We start from the raw sequence: 24491 nt of genomic DNA, 5'->3' as shown, positions 1-24491 counted from the left end.
ATACCGATGTTGTGAAACATGCGGTGCACCTCTTCCTTTAAACCTAACTCATCCAGTGTAGCATCATACATATATTGTGTCGGAATGAGCTTACGTTTAGCAGAATCACATACCTCTCTTGATGATTCAGTTGTTCAAACAAAATGCCATGAGGATTCAGAGAGCGTCTAGCCCGTTGCTTTGGCCGAGAAGACGTGGCTACATCCTTCTCCTTGCTTATACGCTTTGGGGGCATAATGGTACCTGCAAAAAATTTCTCAAAATCCAAAGAACAGATTAGTGAAAACTGCCACCGTCACTGTGTAGAGGACGGCGAGAGGAACGATTTTCGTGAAGGTGAGATGAGGTTAAAGTGAGTGGAGCTATGAGAAAAGTGGAGCTTAAAGTGATGGAGGCTAGGTTAACAATGGAGGAAGAGGGAGAGAAAAGCTTTCAAAAAACAGAAAAGGTGAGAATAAGATGTGGGGAAGAGATGTAATATCAAGTGGGTCCCAACATTAAAAGTATCCAAAATCACAAAATTTCAAAAATCAACCCGTTAAGAACAACACGGCCGTGTTCCTGCACACGGGCGCCCGTGTTAATTCACTGTTTTAATTAACACGGCCGTGTTCCTGCACACGGGCGCTCGTGTTAATCCACTATTTTAATTAACACGTCCGTGTGTCACAACACGGGTGGCCATGTGGATGCCCAGTATTCCCTCTTGCAGCACAACACGGGTCGTGTGTCACCACACGGGTGGCCGTGTGGATGACCTGTTTTCCTCAATTTCTGAATTCTTCTATGCTTCATATGTATGGTATCCTTTCGCTGAGAGGTGATTATGACTATACACTCCAAGTTCCACTCCTTACCTGCAACAACGTTTCACACACACACAGAAAAGAAAAAACAAAATAAGTTAACAATCGAACACGTGGATTGCCTCCCACGAAGCGCTTCGTTTAACGTCGCATGGCTCGACGGTTGTCCACCTCATTAGGCGAGGCGCACATGGTCAATCAATCCAGACTCTTGGCCTATGTAATAGGGCTTCAGCCTCTGGCCATTCACCTTGAATATATCCCCATTGTTTTGGTTTTTAATCTCTATTGCTCCGTGGGGAGAGACCTTATGCACGACAAATGGCCCGGACCATCTTGATTTCAATTTCCCAGGAAACAACTTGAGCCTCGAATTGAACAACAATACCAGTTGTCCTTCCCAGAAATCTTTCTTCTGATCATGCCACTTCCTTGTTTGCTCCTTGTACATCTTTGCATTCTCATATGCCTGATTACGAAATTCTTCTAACTCGTGAAGTTGAAGAATTCGAGATTCACCGACTTTTGCAAGATCACAATTTAAGAACTTGGATGCCTAAAAGGCTTTGTGCTCTAATTCCAGAGGAAGATGACACACCTTACCATAAATCAGTTGATACGGAGACATGCCAATTGGGGTTTTGAAAGCGGTTCGGTACGCCCATAAAGCGTCATCTAATTTGATCGCCCAATCTTTTCTTGAATCACTCACTGTCTTTTCCAAAATCTGTTTAATTTGCCGATTAGACACTTCAACTTGCCCACTCGTTTGGGGATGATATGGTGTGGCAATCTTGTGCTTCACATTATATTTCTTCAATAAGTTCTCCATGAGCTTATTCAAGAAATGTGTTCCTTCATCACTGATAAGTGATCTAGGCACACCAAACCTTGAGAAGATGTTTTGTTTGAGAAAGTTTACCACTACTCTCGCATCATTAGAAGGGAGGGCAACGACTTCCACCCATTTGGAGACATAGTCCACAGCCACCAGAATATAATTTTTTCCAAATGAGGGTGGAAATGGCCCCATAAAGTCTATCCCCCAAACATCAAATAATTCCACTTCAAGCATGCCCTTTTGAGGCATCTGATTCCTCCTAGAAATATTCCCTGTCCGTTGGCATCTGTCACATTCCTTCACAATGACTTGGGCATCCTTAAACAACGTAGGCCAGTACAACCCTGATTGGAGGACTTTTGCGGCTGTCATGTCTCCACTAAAGTGTCCCCCATAATCTGAGTCATGACATGCCTTTAAGACTTCATTTTGTTCTTCCTCAGGGACACACTGACGAACCTGTCCGTCTACCCCTTTCTTATACAAGAATGGTTCGTCCCACAAATAGAACCTGCAATCATGAAGAAACTTTTTCTTTTTGTTATAATCAAAGTCGTCAGGAATTATACCACCCACCAGGTAGTTTGCATAGTCAGCAAACCAAGGAACACCCACCATCGTGAGGATTCTTTCATCTATAAACTCGTCCTTTATGGGATGTTCTTCTTCCGTCTCTTCAATCGGGGACATTCGAGATAGGTGGTCAGCAACGGTGTTTTCACACCCCTTTTTGTCTCGAATTTCAAGGTCAAATTATTGCAACAGTAAGATCCATCTGAGCAGCCTTGGCTTCGAGTCCCGTTTAGAAAAAAGATATTTCAAAGCAGCATGGTCAGTATAAACAATTACCTTTGTTCCCAACAAGTATTGCCGAAATTTGTCAAAGGCATAAACCACAGCCAGTAACTCCTTCTTTGTGGTTGCATAATTCATCTGGGCTGGATTCAACACATGGCTAGCATAGTAGATGACGTGGAGGAGTTTGTCTTTTCTTTGCCCCAAGACTACCCCTACTGCTATGTCGCTCGCATCGCACATTATCTCAAAGGGTAGAGACCAGTCAGGCGAGATCACTATAGGAGCAGACACCAATTTATTTTTCAGAGTGTCGAAGGCTTCGTTTCACTTTTTGTCAAACAGAAATGGAGTATCCTTCACAAGCAGGCTAGTCAAAGGTTTTGCGATCTTAGAGAAATCTTTGATGAACCTACGATAAAATCCTGCATGTCCCAAGAAACTCCGTATACCTTTCTCATTCACAGGATGAGGGAGATTGGAGATCACTTCCACTTTTTCCTTGTCAACTTCTATTCCTTTATGGGAAATTTTATGACCCTGTACTATCCCTTCTCTCACCATGAAGTGACACTTTTCCCCATTCAGGATTAAATTGGTTTGTTGACATCTTTCCAGCACAAGTGATAGATTATACAAACAATTTTCGAAAGAAGATCCAAAAACCGAAAAATCATCCATAAACACCTCCATATGCTTCTCAAGCATATCGGAAAATATGGATGTCATGCACCTCTGAAATGTCGCAGGTGCGTTGCATAAACCAAATGGTATTCTTCTATAAGCAAAGATTCCATACGGGCATGTGAACGCTGTTTTTTCTTGATCCTCAGGTGCCACAGCAATTTGGTTGTACCCTGAGTACCCATCCTGAAAACAATAGAATTCATGACCTGCCAATCTTTCCAACATCTGATCAATAAAAGGTAAGGGAAAATGGTCCTTCCTTGTTGCAGTGTTCAGTCTTCTATAGTCTATGCAAACTCTCCAACCTGTAACAGTACGGGTGGGGATCAACTCATTTTTCTCATTTTTTATCACAGTTGTCCCTCCCTTCTTTGGTACCACATGAACTGGGCTCACCCACGAACTGTCAGATATTGGGTAAATCAACCCCGCATCTAAAAGTTTAACAACCTCCTTGCGAACGACTTCTTTCATAGCTGGATTCAGTCTTCTTTGAGGTTGGACGACCGGTTTCTAATCATCCTCCATCAAAATCTTGTGCATACACCGTGTCGGGCTGATTCCTTTCAAATCGTCCATCGCCCATCCAATAGCACCCTTGTATTTCTTGAGGACTTTGACTAGCTCTCCTTGTTAGATCTCTCTCAAACCTGAATTGATGATTGCTGGACATTTTTCCTCATTGTCAAGAAAGACATATTTGAGATGTTCTGGTAATTGTTTCAACTCTATCCCTTTTTTTATATCCTGTTTTGATTCTGGATATGTTTTAGGTCGAAGCTCTTCCCACCGTTGCGGTCGGGAACGAACCCAAGGCGGTTGTTCTTTTAACATCGCTACCACTTCGGATTCTTTCTCATCAATTCCTTCAGTACCCTCAACGATAGATAAACTCAAAACTCTCTCCAAAGGAAGCTTGGGTGTTGTAATCTGCATAGATTGAGCAAAAACTGTATCTAACACTTCAATACTTTTACTCGCCCCTTCGTCATCCTTGAATTTCATAGTATCCCTCACATCAATTTTGAGCTTTTCATCATAAACTTTGAGGGTCATGGTTTCTTCCTCAATATCTATCATGCATCTTCCAGTTTCAAGGAACGGTCTTCCCAATATGAGAGGAATTTCCTCATCTTCCGGCATCTCGAGTATCACAAAATCCACCGGGAATACGAATTTATCAATCTTCACTAGAACATCTGTTGTTATACCATAGGGTCTCTTCATAGAATGATCCGCAAACTGCAATGTCATGCGAGTATCCTGCACCTCCCCTAACTCAAGTTTTTTTGTAAATCGAGAGGGGCATTAGACTAACACTTGCTCCCAAATCGATCAGTGCCTTTTTGAATGATCTGTCTCCAATGCTACAAGGAATAGTGACTGCACCTCTATCTTTTTTCTTCATCGGAATTTTTAGGCCCTGCAAAATAGCACTACAAGTTTCAGATAGCATGACTGGCTCGTCGTCGATCGACCTTTTCTTCGATATGATGTCTTTCATGAATTTGGCGTAGATCAGCATCTGTTCCAGAGCTTCAGCAAAAGGTATGTTGATCTCGAGCTTCTTGAATAATTCTAAGAATTTCTCAAAAAAAAAATCATGGAGATCTTTCTTCTTTGTTCTTGTCGGAAAAGGAAGAATGATCTTTGGTTTTTGTTTCTCTTGCTGGCTTGTCGGCTTCACCACCACTTCTTCAATTTGTTTTGGCTCTTCTCTAATCTCCAAGTCAACTTCCAACAATCCATCTTCTTCGACCTGTTCGTCAACTTGTAGTTCCTTAGCTTTTCCTTTTCTGGTGACCACAGCTTTAATGTGACTTTGATCACGGGGATTAACGACTGTCCCACTAGGAAGCGTGCCAGGTGCCTGGGAGTTTGAGGCTAACTGTTGAGCAATTTGACCCATCTGAATTTCAAGATTTTTTATGGATGTTGTAGTGTTCTTCTGATTATTTCGAGTCTCCTCTTGGAATTTGGATGTTGTGAGCTGCCATCTTTTCAATTGCGATCTCCCAATCTGCCTTCTTAGGTACCTGTTGTTGCTACTGCTGATACTGATTTTGATATTGACCCTGTGCCTGCTGTTGCACGTTCCCTCTTTGATCTTTCCATGCAAAGTTGGGATGATTCTTCCACCCCGGATTGTATGTGTTGGAGTAGGGGTTGTTTTGCTTTAAAAACTTTATATCTTCTATCTGTTGCGGTGTTGCAAAGCAATGAACAGTATTGTGTGGTCCATTGCAGATGCCACACACATCACTCGGTGCCTGTTGCACTTGAGCCACTTTCTGAGCACCTATGTTTAGTGCTTTCAACCTTTTCTCTACCTCCGCAGCAACAGCTTCTTCAATTTTCACCTGTTTGTTTGTTTCAAGCTTCAAGTCAATAACTGCAGATTTGCTTGATACCCTGCCATATAACTCCAAATGCTTGTTCGAGGCAATTGCTTTAATTATCTTCTTCATACCGGTGGCTGTTGCAAAGTTGGCTGAGCCACCAGCTGCTGAATCAAGGATTTGTCTCATTTGAATTCGAAGGCCATTGACAAACATTTGCATCTGTTCAGTTTCATCCATGTTGTGAGTAGGATAAGCCACCAGGATTCTCTTGAATCTTTTGTAGGCATCTCCTAGTGACTCACCCTCCTTCTGCTTGAAGTTTAGGATCTCATATCTTTTTCGCAATGACACAGATGCGGGAAAATACTCCTGCAAGAATGTTGTTTCCATTTGCTCCCATGTAGTGATACTACCAGCAGGTAAGGAATAGAACCACTCTTCGGCCTCATCTGCTAAAGTGAATGGGAACATACGAAGTCGGATTGCTTCTTCGCTATGTCCAGGCATTTTCAGTGTTGTGCTCATGGTTAAAAATCTTTGCAGATGCTTGTTGGCATCTTCATTCACTCTTCAAGAGAAGGACCGTCTTTCGAGTTGATTAATGGTGCTGGGATGCAGCTGAAATTGTTCCACATTAACCGGTTGGTTAACAATTGTCATACGACCACCCGGGGTGTTGGTTCCACCATAGTCACCGAGGAGTCTCTCTGGTGGTGGTGGTGGGTTAGCAGCCATGATTTCAGGAACTGTTTCCGCGTCTGAATCTGAATTCTCTGAGTGCACTGAAACAACTTCCCCCTCCGCTTTCTCTGCTAATTCCAGTTTTTCTCTCTTAGCTTGTCTTAGCCTAGCGCGAAGAGTTCTTTCTGGATCTGCGTCAAAAGGAAAATCCGCTGAGGCCTTACCTCGCATAAACAAGTTAGACAAAGATTAGAATTGAATAACAAAATTGTCACAGATAAAATTTTGGTTGGCGAGCAACAAAATTTCGATAGAATAGAAATTAAAATATGTATTTTGGCAACCCCCGGCAACGGCGCCAAAAACTTGATCGGAAAAATAGCAAGTGTACTATTTTTACCGATGTAGTAATAAGGAGTTTTATTTCCAAGTAGCGATCTCAGGGATTGCGTAGGAAATACTTATTTAACTTTGATTCTATCAGAACAAAAATATAATGGTTTGGTTGTTTTAGGAATTTCAACAATAAACACAAAAGACAGTAACAATGTAATTAATTAAGTTAAAGCATGCTAGGGGAAGTGGTTGATTTAACCAGTTATGAATTCAGTCAAGATTTCCTTAATACATATGACACATTCAATTACCTAACCTCAGAATGTTCTTCCTTAAGTCCGTAAGAAAGAAACTATTAAACTACCAATTCTTACTCAAATGTCCATTCAATTAATCATTGGTTTTAATCATAAACAATATCAAGGTTTGCGGTGGTTTACAAAAGTTACTAGTCCTAGATGATGCAATCATAAACCTAATTGTGTGAAAACCCTAACAATCACAATCCTGTTATTGATAGTCATAGATCAATTTGTATTTGTCCGATACAAATGCATAATAACATCACACAATTGAATTGAAATAAGTAACATAGTAATAAGGAAATCATTTGTTCAAATTCATAACATACGATCAAATCAGGACCACCCCCCTAACATAGGGGGTTTAGCCTCTCATAGTAGGAAACGAAATCATAGTATGAAAATTAGACATTACAAAGAACTAGGAAATTTGGATCTTCAATGGTCGGAACCCTTGAATCTCGCCGTCATCGAATCCTCCGTAGTAGCTATCTTCTCAATGTTGTGTTTTCTTTCGTACGTCAAAAAGTGTTTTCTCGTATCCCTTCCAAGCCTTCTAGATGAATCTCCTCCAAGCAAAAGGTCCAAACTACCCTTAATGAGCAGAATAGGTTCACAAAGCAAAAGTTTAGGTTTCCAAGCCGCGCCCAACAACACGGGCCGTGTGTGTACACACGGGTGCCCGTGTGTTCTCTCCAAAATGGGCATCTTTAAATCAAGCTACAGAGGCAACAACACGGGCCGTGTTCCTCCACACGGGTGCCCGTGTTAATGCACTGTTTTAAACAACACGGTCGTGTGTCACCACACGGGTGCCCGTGTTGATCTCTGTTTTTCTTCTCCCATTTTGCTTTGCCTGACCAACAACACGGGCAGTGTTGTAGCACACGGGTGCCCGTGTTGACCTGCTGTCTCTTCATATTTTTGCCTTTCTGAGTATCCATAACTTCACTATTAATGCTTTTAAACCTGTGCAATGGCCTGTAACAATAACACTACCAAACGAAGCGTAAAAGAGATCTTTTGGACATAAACTTGTAATAAAATGCAATGCGATACCAAACCAATAAAACATGATAAATGACTCTGAAGCAACTATAAACAAACATAAATCTTACCAAAATGTTGAAAATATGTCGGAGTAACGGTGGGAATTCAATGGAAATGGTGACCGATCATATTCTCATCAATTTTTTAATTGATTTGAGATTTATTTGATATTTTAATTCAATTAGGTTATTTTTATTCATTTTTAATTGATTAAAAATAGTTTCTGACTTTTAAAAATGCTGAAATTTTTTGTCAAACTTTGTTTGACCTTGTTGAACTTGGGATAAATCACTCGGACCTTTCAAGGTTGATTTGAAGTGATTTTGAAGTTTGACCTTTCTTTATTATTTTAATTCAAGTTTATTTTAAATATTAAAAATGCCAAAAATATTTTGTTCATTTCTTGACTTCCAATCTTCATCTCACTTCTGTTTTTGATTGTTTGACCATGATCCTTAATGTCATTGGTCAACACTTGTTGATTGGTACATTTTATTTCATTTAATGCACTTTATTATTTCCTTTTCCATTTTTCATTATTCATCTTCTTCTCCTTCTTCTTTCTTCTTTTTTATCAATGAGTTAAAGGTTGATAAGTTAGCATTGATTGGGGAGACTTAACCTTCCTTGATTCAAATCTAATTCATCTTGATCATTGATCAAGTGAATGGCTTTGCATTAAGGATAGGTTGTTTCCTAAATCATACAAAGGACTTAAACCAATACAAGATCAATTCTCTTTTCTTTTGGCATGGAAAGTTGTTGGAACTTGGTTCACTAATCAAGACTTCTAACTTGTGTTGTTGCGTACATTATTATTGACCGGCCTCAGATAGTTGTGACTTCTACATAAGTCCAATTACGATTGCTTAACATAGCGCTAAATTTGCCTTATGGCACACTAACTACTAACACTAACCATTAACCATTAACATTTACTTTTTGCTCTTTACTTTATGCAATTTATCATTCTTGTACATATTATCCATTTGCTTTTCCTTTTGCTCATTGGAGCACATGTTTATGTTAATGTCATTTGCCTTTTGCTCACTTGAGCACATAATTGTGTATATATCTTTTGTGTTTGTGTTTGTCTGATTGTTGTGAACCAAATGCAAAGAATTGGACAAAATGGACTTAGACTTTAGGACCTTTACCCAAGCTAATGGAGTTTGAAGAGAAACTAGGCCTCATGCCTTTAGAATGCTTAAAGCTTGAAGATGAACATTGAAAGGACCATATTCTAAACTCCCTCTTGTCCATTATTTTGATTGTTAATAGAACCTTTTGATGTGTGTGTTTCTTGTGCTAGGGATTCCCATATTGAGCCAAATTGAGGAACCATTACCATGAGCTTCTAAGGGAGAGAGATCCAAGATACATTGAGGAATTTTCCAAGAGCTTCATTTGATTGTTGATTGCTTGAGTTTACCATTATTGTGATTGCTTATTCCAAAGGATGGGAGCTACTTGTGATCTCAAGAGAGGAACTCCATTTGTGGTCTTTTTCTTTATCCCTCACCTCTTGTATGCCTAGGACTTTAGCCATTCTTCTTCTTCTCTCCACTCTAACCCAAGCCAAAACTTTTGTGCAAACATTTAACACTTGTTTTCAACATTAGAAACCTAAGCCCTATGCTTTTGATTTTCAAACTTTCTTTTCATAACACTTATTCTGAATCAAACTTCTAATTCAACTTTGACCATGTTTTGTACATACTTTTCATTGGTAAATACATACCATTCAAATGTCTTTTTGTGGTTTCAATGGCCACTTTCTTAATCAAATTTTCCATAACCTTTAGCTATTAGGTTTGGGTTATCCTTGAGGTAGATGTAATACTCACCTATATCCTTAGTGATGGACAATGAGTCTTCCATGCTTATTATAGGGTTAACCCCTCACTAGCATGTTGAAGTTATCCTCACATGGTGGATTTGTGGTTTTAGGTTGAGTTTTCTCCCTTGGATAACAAAAGACCTTAAGGCTTTTGGACCAATCAATTCACCAACTCATTTTGAGATTTTTACCCCGAACTACGAGGTTTTGATCCTAATCTTTTAAAGATGGTACGTAGGCAATGGGTTTATCCATCCAAACACAAAATGCAAATAAACTTGTATATTCTCTTCTCATCTCTTCAATCATGTTTGCACAAATAAATTTTCACAAAATACCAACCTTACAAAAAGTATGAAAAGGGCTCCCTAGGAGTACCTAGGATGTTTTGGGTGCTTAAAACCTTCCCATTGCATAACCAACCCCCTTACCCAGATCTCTCTGGCATTTTTACTAGTTTTTGATTCGATAAAACTTTTAGGTTTTTGTTCGCTTTCTAACCATTCCTTTGGATAAATAGAAGTGCGGTGGCGACTCGACTTGTATGATTTACCTTGGATTTAGCCAATATCTCTAATGGTAACTAATACCCCGCTACACACACGCAATGAAGGAATCTCAACCTCTACGGGGAGCACTGCTTCCATACTATATACAAGAGAGAAAGGGGTTGCCCCTGTTGAAGTGAGGACGGACGTACGATACCCATGTAAAGCAAATGGGAGCATCTCATGCCAATCCTTATATGTGACAACCATCTTCTGAATAATCTTCTTAATGTTCTTATTCGCAGCTTCAAAAGCCCCATTTATCTTATGGTGTGCAATCTTGAAGTCTTTGCAAAGAGCTTCCACCATATTATTATTTAAGTTCGATCCATTATTAGTAATGATCTTTCTTGGCACACCATAACGACATATGATATGATTCTTGATAAACCTCACAACAACTTGCTTGGTTACATTTGCATACGATGCCACTTCAACCCATTTCGGGAAGTAGTCAATTGCCACTAAAATGAAACGATGTCCATTCAAAGCTTTGGGCTCAATCATCCCAATCATATCAATTCCCCACATGGAGAAAGGCCATGGGGAGGAAATAACATTCAATAGCGTCAGAGGAACATGAATTTTATCAGCATATATTTGACACATGTGGCATTTTTTCACAAACTTGTAACAGTCAGATTCCATTGTCAGCCAATAGTAACTTGCTCGCAACATCTTCTTCGCCATTGCATATCCGTTGGAATGAGTACCAAAGGAACCTTCATGCACTTCAGTCATCAACAAGTCTGCTTCGTGTCTATCCACGCATCTGAGCAAAACCATGTTGAAGTTTCTCTTGTACAGTATATCACCATTCAAGTAGAAATTACCGGCTAATCTTCTCAAAATCTTCTTATTTTTCAAGGATGCCCCAGACGGGTAATTCTGACTTTGGGGGAAACATTTGATGTCATAATACCACGGCTTCTCGTCTCTGACTTCTTCAACAACGAACACATGAGCTGGCCTATCAAGACGCATCACTGACAAATTGGGAACCTCATTCTAATACTTCACTACAATCATTGATGCCAACGTTGCAAGAGCATCTTCCATCCGGTTCTCACCCCGAGGAATCTAATGGAACTCAACTTTTATAAAGAAAGTCGAAATCCTCCTCGCATAATCTCTATATGGTACCAAACCAGGTTGATTTGTCTCCCAATCACCTTTGATATGATTCACAACCAAAGCGGAATCTCTGAAGACATCCAAATACTTGATTATGAGATTCATAGCCTCTTCAAGCCCCATAATGCAAGCTTCATATTCTGCCATGTTTTTTGTACACTTGAAAGTCAATCTAGCTGTATATGGTAGATGCATGCCTTGAGGAGTAATAATCACTGCCCCAATGCCATTACCATACTGGTTAACAGCTCCATCAAATACCATGCCCCAACGGGAACCAGGTTCTGGCCCTTCTTCAAGCAATGGTTCATCATAATCTTTCATTTTCAAGTACAAAATCTCTTCATCAGGAAAGTTATACTGCACTGACTGGTAATCTTCAATTGGTTGATGAGCCAAATGGTCAGCCAAGATACTACCTTGATCGCTTTCTGAGATCGGTATTTGATATCATACTCTGATAACAACATCTGCCAACGGGAAATCCTCTTAGTTAGAGCAGGCTTCTCAAATATATACTTGATCGGATCCATTTTGGATATCAACCAAGTGGTATGATTCAACATATACTGAAATAGACGCTTAGCAGACTAAGCCAATGCGCAACAAGTTTTCTGAAGCATATAATACCGAGTCTCATAGTTGGTGAACTTCTTACTAAGGTAGTAAATTTCAAATTCTTTCTTTCCAGTCTCATCTTGCTGACTAAGAACACAACCAATACTATCTTCGAGCACAGTCAAATACATGATAAACGGTCTTCCTTCAATAGGCGAAGACAAAATCGGAAGCTCAAGCAGATATACCTTGATACTATCAAAAGCTTTCTGGCAGTCTTCAGTCCAATCACAAGACTGATCTTTCCAAAGAAGCTTGAATATAGGCGCACATGTGGCAGTCATGTGTGAAATGAATCTGGAAATATAATTCAAGCGGCCGAGAAAACCTCTGACTTACATCTCAGTTTTGGGCGCAAGCATCTCTTGTATTGCTTTGAACTTGCTAGGATCAACTTCAATACCTTTCTCATTGACAATAAAACCCAACAATTTACCAGAACGAACACCATAAGTACATTTATTGGGATTCAAGCAAAGTTTATACTTCCTCAAACGCTGGAATAGCTTCAACAAATGCTCAACATGGTCGTCTTTATCAATCGACTTAGCAATCATGTCATTGACATAAAATTCAATCTCTTTATGCATCATATCATAAAAAAGAGTAGTCATTGCTCTTTGGTAAGTTGCACCATCATTCTTTAGACCGAAAGGCATCACTCTATAACAGAATGTTCCCCAAGGTGTAATGAATGTGGTCTTCTCCATATCTTCGGGTGCCATCTTGATCTGATTATATCCGGAAAATCCATCCATAAATGAAAAGACTTTGAATTTAGCAGTATTGTCTATCAACATATCAATGTGTGGCAAAGGGAAATCATCTTTCGGACTGGCTTTATTCAAATCTCTATAGTCGACACACATGCGGACTTTTCCATCTTTCTTCGGCACAAGAATAATATTGGCTACCCATTGCGGATACTCAGCAGTTATAAGGAAACCGGCATCAATCTGCTACTGCACTTTCTCTTTGATCTTCACAGCCATATCAGGATGCGTTCTTCTCAACTTCTGCTTGACTGGCGGGCATTCTGGCTTCAATGACAATCTATGCTCCACAATTTTAGAATCCAAACCAGGCATGTCTTGATAGGACCAAGAAAACACATCTGAATACTCTCGAAGAAGATCAATCAACCCCTTCTTGACATCTGGACACAGTCGAGACCCAATCTTGACTTCCTTCACATCATCCTCGGAACCCAAGTTGACTAGCTCAATCTGCTCTTCGAAGGGCTGAATGGTCTTTTCATCTTGTTCAAGAAGACGAGATAATTCTTCACCTACTTCTTCATCACTTTCCTCCTTGGCCTTAAACACAGGGAAATCAAAATTTGGAGAAGGAGAAGGATCAATGTTATCAATGGGGTTAGAAACCAACCTGCATAATAATTTCATATTTTGATTTTAGAGAAGTGGATTTGTGACCAAATATTATGCAGATGGATAATTATATTGTTTATTTATGTTTTTTGTGATTACCATTTTCAGAATAAAGCAAAAAGTAAAAACAAGACATCATAGATGTGGATGAATAGATTTAATTTTACTAATGATCAATTTGAAAATGCCCAACAATGTTCGCTTCTCCCTTAGGCATAGGAGAAGGTTTGTTTTTTTAAAACATATAAAAGAAATTACTTAGATTGATGCAAAATAACAGGAATATCAACAGTAGTCTAATTGTTGCAAGCCTTTCCATGCGTCACAAAATTGGTGCAGTCTTCCTCCTCGTCATCTTCTAGCACAACAGCTAAGTGTTGTTCATTACCATGAATGAATCCTCCGCTACGGAAGCTAAGTTGCATATCTTCAGACCTTGCGGTTGATGAACCTCGATGGAACCCCAAATCGGTTATGCCTTTGTTGTCGGAGACCTCTACCATGCGCCCCCACTGATCAACATTGCCTTCTTCTACAATCTTCCTTGCATCTTTCAATGAGGACATAGGTGCCCCAACTCTCTTTTCAACAACAATACACAAGGCATGGAACGGAGTTCCAACCTCATCCTCAACTTCAACATAAGAGAAAGATGACAGGTGGCTAACCAACATCGCCTTCTCCCCACTAATGATCACAAGCTTTCCATTCTTCACAAATTTGAGTTTCTGATGCAAAGTGGAGGTAACAGCTCCTGCCTCATGGATCCATGGCCTTCCCAACAAGAAACTGTAGGCCGGATGGATATCCATTACTTGAAAAGTAATTTGAAAATCACTCGGACCTATCTTAATTGGAAGGTCCACTTCACCAATAACTGTTTTGCGCGAACCATCAAAAGCTTTGACGATTACACCGTTATACCTCATAGGCGCTCCTTGATATGACAATTTTGACAGGGTTGACTTCAGCAATACATTCAGTGACGACCCGGTGTCAACGAGCACATTCGACAAAGCATCATCTTTGCAACTCATAGAAATATGCAAAGCCAGATTATGATTTCTACCCTCCTTGGGGAGTGCTTCATCACAGAAGCTAAGATTATTGCAAGAAGTGATGTTAGCCATGATATGATCGAATTGATCCACTATAACATCATGTTCTACAAATGCTTGTTCCAAAACTCTCTGCAGTGCTTCTCTATACGCTTCAGAAATCATGAGCAGAGACAACACTAAGATCTTTTAGGGGGTTTGGAGCAGCTGCTCCACCACATTGAACTCACTTCTCTTGATCAAACAAAGTACCTCATCATCATCGTTAGCCTTCAAATCGCTGGATTCACCAGACTTACCCTTTGAAGCACCAACTGGATCTACAACAGGCACTTCCACCTTCTTTCCAATAACCGATTCTTCTTTATCCTTTGGGAACACTAGCCCAAACACTCGACCACTGCGGGTCACCTTGGTAACATCAGCAATGCTCACTACAGAGCTAGTCGTAGGCAACGGGACCTCTTGATCACCTTTTATCATTGTAGCATTATACTGATACGGCACAACTTTATCAGATGAATACAGGACTGGGCCCGCTAACCATATAACCAACGACGATACTGATATATTGCTGACATTATTACTGTTGTTGATGTCGTATTGGATTACCAATTTCTCCGGCTGCTTGAAAATGGGCACTATGTGTCGCGGCGTGAAAAATACCCAAGCGTAAGGAACGCTCAAAATATAAACGAAACAGAGTCGCCACCGATCTTTATTTATTCCCAAAGAGGGAAAGGGGAAATATCGATAAAACCCATAAAAACCAAAAAGAAATGGTCGTCGCAACCAAAATCGGGTTCGGGAGTTGGTTATGCAAGGGGAAGGTATTAGCACCCCTCACATCCATCGTACTCGATGGGACCCATTTAGTTAGTTTTGTGTTAGAGTGTTAGCGTGATATCATTTGCGATCTTTTACTTATCGGGTGAGGAAAGAGAAAGAAAGAAAGGAAAGAGTTATGGTTTTTAATATTAATGTGCCTGATAAGATTTCATAATCCTGCTCCTATGTATTTCCAGGTGCTATGAAGAACTCAAGGCATACGTAGTTCTACCCAAAGAGAACTACCGGATGGATTGCTTTTAAAGAGAGTGATGCTTGGATCATATTTAAGCGATTAAACCTTTACTTGTTGCTCGCTCTTGGAGGCTGAAGTCTTTGTTTGTTTCGCATCAAAATGGATGTTGCATACTCTTTTCTGAAAATGTTTTCGGAGTCGCACAAGGGCGGAAAATAAGTTTGATGAGTTTGAGTTAATTTTAAGCGGAGACAGGCATCCAAGCAGGGAGCTCTACTGCAGTACTCGAATGCCCAAAAAGGAAGAAGCCTAAGCCCGATCACTCTCTTTTCATCCAAAAGTTTGTTTATGAAAATGTGGCAAATTAGGTCAAAGTTCATTAACGGAAGACGACATAGAGCTCTACAACAGTGTCCAAATAATCGGGAAAGAGAAGGTCGATACCCAATCAATTTTTTTCTTCTATAAGAGAAATGACCTAATTCTAGTAATTATTGTATTTTAATATGGAAGACGGATGTTTGAACATTGAGCTCTACAGCAGTATCCTAACATCCGAAACAGGGAAAGTCTAAACTTAATCAGTTTCTTCCATGTTTATTGTGAAAATCTTTTGAAAATAGGGGGACAACTTGACATTGGATCAAGTGTCAGAAGTTGACTTATGAAAATAATTTGGATGTGGCGGGGGTATATTTGACTTTGTAATTAATTTGGATTTGATTTAGGACAAAAGACTCGACGTTGGATCGAGTGTTTGTTTTCGTTCTTTTCTAAAAAAGGGTTGATTTTAATCTTGGAATTAACAATCAACTAACACAATAAAAATAAACAAAAGCAATAAAATTTATTACACTTTTTCGGGAATGGGGTACAGTTTGTCGAATGGGGATACAATACAATAATTAAATGATATAAGCTTTGAAAGACAAATATAAAATAAAAGAATATCGTTGTAAGAAGGCTCAAGAGAAAGCCAAGGGACTCGAAGTCAAAATCAGAAATTAAACTAAAAAGAAATTTAGCACTAAATTAAACAATCTTAAAGCGATTCATGTAGGAATCACCCTACCCGAGGTCGGTCAATAAGACTCTATACGTGTAAGCAATTTCTGAAGTTAAATTAAATTTTTAACTTTGAAACTACTACGTATCTGTGAAAAAATCGACCGGACAAATAAATCAAAAAAATCTATTTAATAACTAAAAATAAATAATACCAGTAAATAATAATAATAATAATAATAATAATAATAATAAAACAACACTAATAATAATAATAATAATAATAATAATAATAATAATAATAATAATAATAATAATCTATACTAGTAATCAATAATGATAAATGATCAAAAATAAGGATAAAGATAATAATGATGATAATAAATATATATAATAATAACACATAATAATAGAAATGAATAATATTAATAAAACAATTATTCCTAATAATAATGATATAATGATAATCATAAAATAATAATAAGTAAAAAAAACACAATAATAAAAAATTAATTAATAAAAAATATTAGTAATAATTAAAAAAAAGGGAATGAGATTTAACGCATAAGAGGGAGATGAAGCTAATTCCAGGTTTTTTTTATAAAACCACTCCCTGCCTGACACGTGGCAGAGAATAAACAAAATAATAAAAAAAAGCAATTTATTTCATCTTCTCATGTGTATCACACTTCTTCTTTCCTGTAACAACAAAGATCAATTTTTATCTTTTAAAATTCTAAAAATCTATCCCTCTCTCTCAAGTCACTTGTTCATCATCTTTTTTGTTTTAAAGAAAAACAATTCCAACACAAGTTAATAAAATACCACAACCACAACAAACAAAACAAATCAAATGAAAACTTACAGTGACCGGAAGGAGGGGATGAGATGGAGAGGATTGGTCGGCGTGAACGTCGTCGGAAGTGCGTCGTCGAGCAATGGTGGTGGTGTGAATATCACATGAATCGATACGTCGTGGTATTTCGGTGCGACGGCGAGTTTGTGTTGTTGTTTGGAGGAGGGAAACAAGGTTTTGTAGTTTTGTTCTTATAAGATAGACAAGAGAAAATGAAATAGATGAAGATGTTTGGAAATGCACCAATAAGAGATATTTATCTTCGTTACTCTTTTTCTTAAAAAATTTGATTTCTATTTGATAAAAAATGGGAGAGAAGGAGAAAATAGATATGGAGGTGAGATGGTGTTGGAGGAAGTGAGAAAATATCTTGTGTGTGACTTTATGAAAAATACTGTAGAAAATTTCTTACAAGTCCTCTCTCGCTCACTGTACTTCGATGCATCTTTTTACAAAATAAGAGGGAGGGCGGTTTGATAAAAAGCAAAAACAAATATCTATATTTTTTTTCTTCAGCCAAACGTGAGAGAGAGACAGTATTGGTATTGTCGCTCAAACTAAGGTTATTTTTTAAATAAAAAAAAACTAATGCCAATAACCCTTTTTAGTGCTATCTAGTGACAAACTTACTTATTACAAATCAAACCAAATGAATTTTGTACAAATTAAAATAAATTATATAAAATTGAAATAAAAATATAACTAATTTTAAATATTTTATTTTGAACATTTTGACTAAAAAACTAAATATAATCGGATTAAAAATAAATAAAAATTGGGCGAAAAAGTAATAAAAAAAAACTTACTACACCAAAATCAACAATGTGAAATATGCTTCCCGGAAACAATCATATTTTTGATCAAATTTTGAAATAAAAATTGATCGGTTAAAAGGCTCAGGCGGATAAAATGCGGCCGAAAAAGTTGTCGAAAAATTAAAATTAGCACACCAGTTTAAACTACGTGAATAGTAAATTAAAAAAACTGACGTCTAAAAGCTCAATTTTGAATTTTTTCGCCAACAAATTCGAAGTACTGTTGGGAAACAATTTGACTGTTCTGTCTGTAGATCCGGAAAACTATTTTGTGTGACATTTTAAGTGTTATGCAAAACAAAATACATGTTGTGACAACTATTCAAATGCAGACGTCTTGTAAATGAACTAAATTGTTGACTGAATAAACTAGAATGGACAATGAGATGCAAATGAATCGTTCTTGGACCATTTGCTTCTCATTCTCAAACATAAACAAAACCTATACATATTCAGAGAAGACAACTCTCTTGATTATCACCTTCTAAATCTCTGAAACAAGATGCAATAGAATAAATGATGCTCTCAGATCGAGAAATCAAGTCTTTCGACTTCTCAATCAACAGATGACTAAATGAATATCATCAAGACCAGATAAAATGCCAGAATTCATGACTTTTCATCTAAACTCTAATAAATGCTTTTAACTTATGAAATGCACGACAAAATGGATCAATTTTACTATAAGGATGTAAGTGAAAACTGAGGGTAAAATTTAGGGTATGACAGCTCCCCCTATTTAAATATCTTTAACTGGAGGATATGAAGAACTCTTGTCTTCAAATCATCATGGTGAAAGATAGTTTAAATACCAAAACAGACCCAAATTTTCCCCTTCTATGGGAAAGAAAGATATGTTTGTGATTACAAATGAACGCACTGGGTTTTAAGAAATACTCTCGATTTCTTAATCAGCAAACAGTAATGCATATGAATACAATGAAATTTAAGAAATACTCTTGATTTCTTAATCGTCGGGTGGTATGAATGTAAATGAAGGTTTAAGAAGTACTCTTGACTCCTTAAAAATGAATGCGAATGAATTGAGAAATACTCTCAATTTCTCAACTGTATGAATGATAACTAAGATGGATGCTAAGGAGTACTCTTGACTCCTTAGAGATGATTGGATTAAGAAATACTCTTGATCTATTAATCATCATATGGATGAATTAAAATGCAGATGAATTAAGAAATACTCTTGATCTCTTAATCATCGGATGATAAATGATATGAGAAATGCTCCTGATTTCTCAAATGCTGTGAAGATGAGTTAATAAATACTCTTGATTCCTTAATCATGAATGCAAATGAATTGAGAAATACTCTTGATTTCTCATATGATATTCCAAAGAGTTAGGAAATACTCTTGATTCCTTAATCATTGAGAATGCAAATGAATTAATAAATACTCTTGATTTCTTAATCATGAATCTAAATGAACTATGTATGAGTTAAGAAATACTCTTGATTTCTTAATCATGAGAATGTAGATGAATTAAGAAATACTATTGATTCCTTAATCATGAATGTAAATATGCTGAGAAATGCTCTTGACTTCTCAGATGCTATGCAAATGAATTAAGAAATACTCTTGATTCCCTAATCATAAATGTAAATGAATTGAGAAATACTCTTGATTTCTCAAATGATATGAAGACGAGTTAAGAAATACTCTTGATTCCTTAATCATTGAATGTAAATGTACTGAGAAATGCTCTTGATTTCTTAGATGATATGCAAGTGACTAGGGATGAGAGAATCATGTCCAGTTGCTCTTGACTGACGGTAGACACTCCTGGGAGAACAAATGATCATATTCAACTGCTCTTAGATAAAGATGTCAAATTCAACAACTCTTGGATGAACTATTGCATTCAACTGCTCTTGGTTGAAGCAAAACCGCATAAAATAAAATAGTGTTCAACTACTCTTGGCTGAAACCACTGCATTCAACTGCTCTTGGTTGAAGAAAAACTAGGAAATAAAAATAGTATTTGGCTGCTCTTGGCAGAAACCACTGCATTCAACTGCTCTTGGTTGAAGCAAATTGATGGAAAATAAAATAGTATTCAGCTGCTCTTGGCTGAAACTAATGCATCCAACTGCTCTTGGTTGAAGCAAACTGTTGAAAAATAAGCAAAATACTTCCTTTGGGGAATAACTGCATATTCAGCTGCTCTTGGCTGACAAAAGACTCTTTTGGGGAATGAGAAGATCCCAGAGACTTGATGGGGATTAAAAGTTAATGATAACTAAAAGGATTAACATTACTCTCAATTATCGAACTGACAGGTCCAATCAGATGCTCCATCTCATAGTAGATCAGCATGAAACACTAACCCTGCCGAGGATTGATTGAAGCAACCTGTTGGGGAATATAAGAGACTCTTTGGGAAATAAACACACAAAAGACTCGTTGGAGATATACTGAGGAACATTCAACAAAGCTTGTTTGTCATGGAACTCCTGTCCATTAGACTCACTAGGGAGATTTCTAACTTATGAAGAGATTTCAATCTTAGGCAGCTACTTCAAAGAGACTTGCTGGAGATAATGTTGTTGGGGATACCTTTCTCAAGGAATCCTACTGGTATGAAAATCGCTTGGGGAGTTTATGAAATTTTTATTGGAGAAAATACAATGTTGGAGAAACTCTGTGGGGAGATAATCTACTGGGGAAACCAAGCAGAAGTTTTGTTGACACCAGAGTTCCAATGGGAGAACATCAATCACCTTGTTAGGGAAGAAACTCATCTTAAGAATCAATGCCAACAATGATCAAATTCTGAAAGTTCTTACTGAAGAGAATAATTATTCTACTCCTGAGAACACACACCCCTTGAATCTTGGTTTGTTGAGGATTATATTGAACTTCCTTGAGAGGTTGCTGAATTCGGCTGAGGTTTATGCATGATCTATTTTTGTACATGATATGCAAAATGAATGTGAATGCATGAATATATTAGTTTATGCATTTTGTGGGTATCAAGCTCGGATTCCCCAACGCCTTGTCTTGGATAGTTTTGTCACCATGAAGATGATTTTTTTGTTGCAAAAAAAAATCTGATTTCTGCTTTTCCGCCAAACGGGCTTAAATGAGGACTTCTTGCTTCTGGAAGAAAATCCATTTCAAACTTACTTTAGATTATAATGATCTAGGAAATGTCCCACGTCTTGTGAACCAGATGCATTATTGTAAACCAACATAAATTCCTTTTATACTTTCAAAATCAAAACAAATTAAAGTTTTCAAAAGCTTTGTCGTTTCCACTATTTTAAAGTTTTTTTTATCTTATCAAAAATAAAAAGCGACATTAAGCAGAAAAACAGAAATAATTGGTAAAGCAATGTTCAACTGAACAATTTTATTTGATGAGAAGAATAACTCATACACGGTGTTCATGAAGATGTAAACCCCTCTAAGAGGAGATTATAGAGAAAGAAAGCAAGTAAATGGCAACAAAAATTTAACTGATTTTCCAACGAAATACAACTTTGCTACTTTCCCCTATGTCCTCTAGTCCTCATTCCTTTGCTTCTGGAGATGGTAATTGGACTGTTTTCTTTCATCTGAGCTTTGTTGTAGTGTTGACTTATGTCGCTGCAGTATTATGCTTTTGGATATTCCCTAACTTTTGCGCGAACTGCTCCTTAAGAGTTTTAGTTCACCGAGAGATTTTACCCTTTTTTGCTTAAGTCGCCCTTTCGGGTTTTCGACTTACCGGGCTTAAGTTTTTTTGTTTATCCCTAGTTTTTGCCTGAGCCGCCCTTTCGGGTTTTCAACTCACCGGGATGCTCATTTTTGTTTGCCTAAGTCGCCCTTTCGGGTTTTCAACTTAGCGAGCTTTTATTATCCATCTCTTTTTCTTAGGGATAATACTTTCTGACTGCATCGGAATTGACGGGGTGTGTCAACTCTTCTCCGTCCATGTTCGTGAGAACTAAAGCTCTACAAGAGAAAGCTTTCTTCACCACAGATGGTCCTTCATAGTTTGGAATCCACTTGCCACGTGAATCCTTCTAGAGGGAGATTATCTTTTTCAAAACTAGTTCACCTACATTAAACTCTCGAGGTTGAACCTTCTTGTCAAATGCCCGCTTGAGCCTCCTCTGATATAACTGACCATGACACAACGCTGTCATCCTTTTTTCTTCGATTAGATTGAGCTGGTCAAATCTGGTTTGAATCCATTCTGCTTCTTCTAATTTTGTCTCCATCAAGACTCTCAACGAGGGGATCTCAACTTCTATCGGTAGCACAACCTCCATGCCATAGACTAGTGAGAAAGGGGTTGCCCCTGTTGAAGTGCGAACAACTGTTCGATATCCATGCAAAGTAAAGGGTAGCATCTCGTGCCAATCTTTATATGTTTTCACCATCTTCTGAATGATCTTCTTGATATTCTTGTTAGCTGCCTCTACAGCTTTGTTCATCTTTGGCCTATAAGGTGACGAGTTATGATGTTCAATCTTGAAATTCTCGCACAACTCCTTCATCATCTTATTATTCATATTTGATCCATTATCAGTGATAATCTTGCTAGGAGTTCCGTAGCGACAAATTATCTCTTTCTTGATAAACCGAGTGACGACTTATTTTGTCACATTGGCATAAGAAGTTGCTTCTACCCACTTAGTGAAATAGTCAATGGAAACCAGAATGAACCGATGGCCATTTGAAGCTTTAGGCTCAATCATACCAATCATGTCTATGCCCCACATTGAGAATGGCCATGGAGATGATAAAACATTCAGAGGAGTAGGTGGCGCGGGTACCTTGTCAGCATAAATTTGGCACTTGTGGCATTTCCTGGCATAGTGGTAACAATCTGTTTCCATTGTCAACCAATAGTAACCAGCTCTAAGGATTTTTTTCGCCATTGCATGTCCGTTTTGCATGAATGCCGAAAGAACCTTCATGGATTTCTTTGATGAGTAGGTCGGCTTCATGTCTATCCACGCATTTGAGCAGAACTAAATCAAAGTTTCTTTTGTATAGAACACCACCACTTAGGAAGAAATTGGCTGATAACTTTCTTAAGGTCTTTTTGTCTGTGATGGATACATCATTTGGATACTCGTGCTTCTCAAGATATCGCTTGATATCATAAAACCAAGGCTTTCCATCTATTTCTGCTTCAACTACTAAGCAATGTGCTGGCTCGTCTAGACGTTGAATTGTAATAGTTGGTGATTCGTTAGCCCATTTGACTTTGAACATAGATGATAGAGTAGCTAATGCATCGGCTAGCTGATTCTCTCTCTAGGAATATGATGGAAATTAATCTCATCAAAGTAGGGGATTAGCTTCATGACATGCTCTCAGTACAGGATCAAATTGGAATGGTGGGTCTCCCAATCTCCTTTGATTTGATAGATGACAAGTGCTGAGTCCCCATACACTTCAAGAATCTTGATTGATAGGTCAATAGCTGCTTCAATTCCTAAGATACATGCTTCATACTCCGCCATGTTATTGGTGCATTTGAAACATAACCTTGCCGTGAAGGGAAGATGAAAATCCTTTGGAGAAGTTATAACAGCCCCAATTATGTTACCCAATGCATTTGAGGCACCATCGAACACGAGCGTCCACCGAGATCCTGGTTCGGGTCCTTCTTTCGGGCTTGGAATCTCATAGTCTCTTATGTACATGACGTCTTTATCTGGGAAGTCGAGTCTCATCGATTGATAGTCCTCCACTAGCTGGTGCCCAAGGTACTCTGATAACACACTACCCTTAATGGCCTTCTGAGTTACATACTGAATGTCATATTCTGATAACAACATTTGCCAGCGAGCAATTCTGCTAGTTAATCCAGGTTTCTCGAATATGTACTTGATGGGATCCATCGTGGATATTAACATTGTTGTATGGCAGATCATGTACTGTCTTAGACGACGAGAGGCCCATGCTAATGCACAAAAAGTTTTTTCTAGCATGGAGTACCTGATTTCACATTCTGTAAACTTCTTGCTCGAGTAGTAGATAACATGCTCTTTTCTACCTGTCTCATCGTGTTGCCCCAGTCCACATCCCATGGATTCATCGAGTACTGTCAAATACATAATGAGAGGCCTTCCTGGAACTGGTGGCACTAAGATTGGTGGTTCTTGCAGATACTTTTTTATTTTATCGAATGCACTCTGGAAATCATCGTTCCACCTAACGGCTTGATCTTTTCTTAACAACTTGAATATTGGCTTGCAAGTGGCTGTCAGATGCGAGATGAATATGGAAATATAGTTCAATCTACCCAAGAAACCACGAACTTGCTTCTCTGTCCGAGGTGCTGGCATCTCTTGAATAACTTTGACTTTGTCAGGATCAACTTCTATGCCTCTCTGGCTCACAATGAATC

General features: G+C 38.2%; 1 protein-coding gene across 1 annotated transcript; it reads right to left on the bottom strand.

Annotated features, from left to right (window-relative positions):
• Nucleotides 1–830: 830 nt before the first annotated feature.
• Nucleotides 831–23982, bottom strand: LOC127101953 (uncharacterized). The gene is made up of 4 exons (XM_051039377.1): nucleotides 23512–23982; nucleotides 23195–23392; nucleotides 3940–4059; nucleotides 831–857 (listed from the first exon to the last, which is right to left on the bottom strand). Exons 1-4 carry the CDS (start codon nucleotides 23980–23982, stop codon nucleotides 831–833), a joined length of 816 nt encoding a protein of 271 aa, XP_050895334.1.
• Nucleotides 23983–24491: the final 509 nt, after the last annotated feature.

The sequence above is a fragment of the Lathyrus oleraceus genome, chromosome 7 (genome assembly GCF_024323335.1).
Source record: "Lathyrus oleraceus cultivar Zhongwan6 chromosome 7, CAAS_Psat_ZW6_1.0, whole genome shotgun sequence".
Classification (NCBI taxonomy): Eukaryota; Viridiplantae; Streptophyta; class Magnoliopsida; order Fabales; family Fabaceae; genus Lathyrus; species Lathyrus oleraceus.
This window is presented reverse-complemented; position numbering and strand designations above follow the sequence as displayed.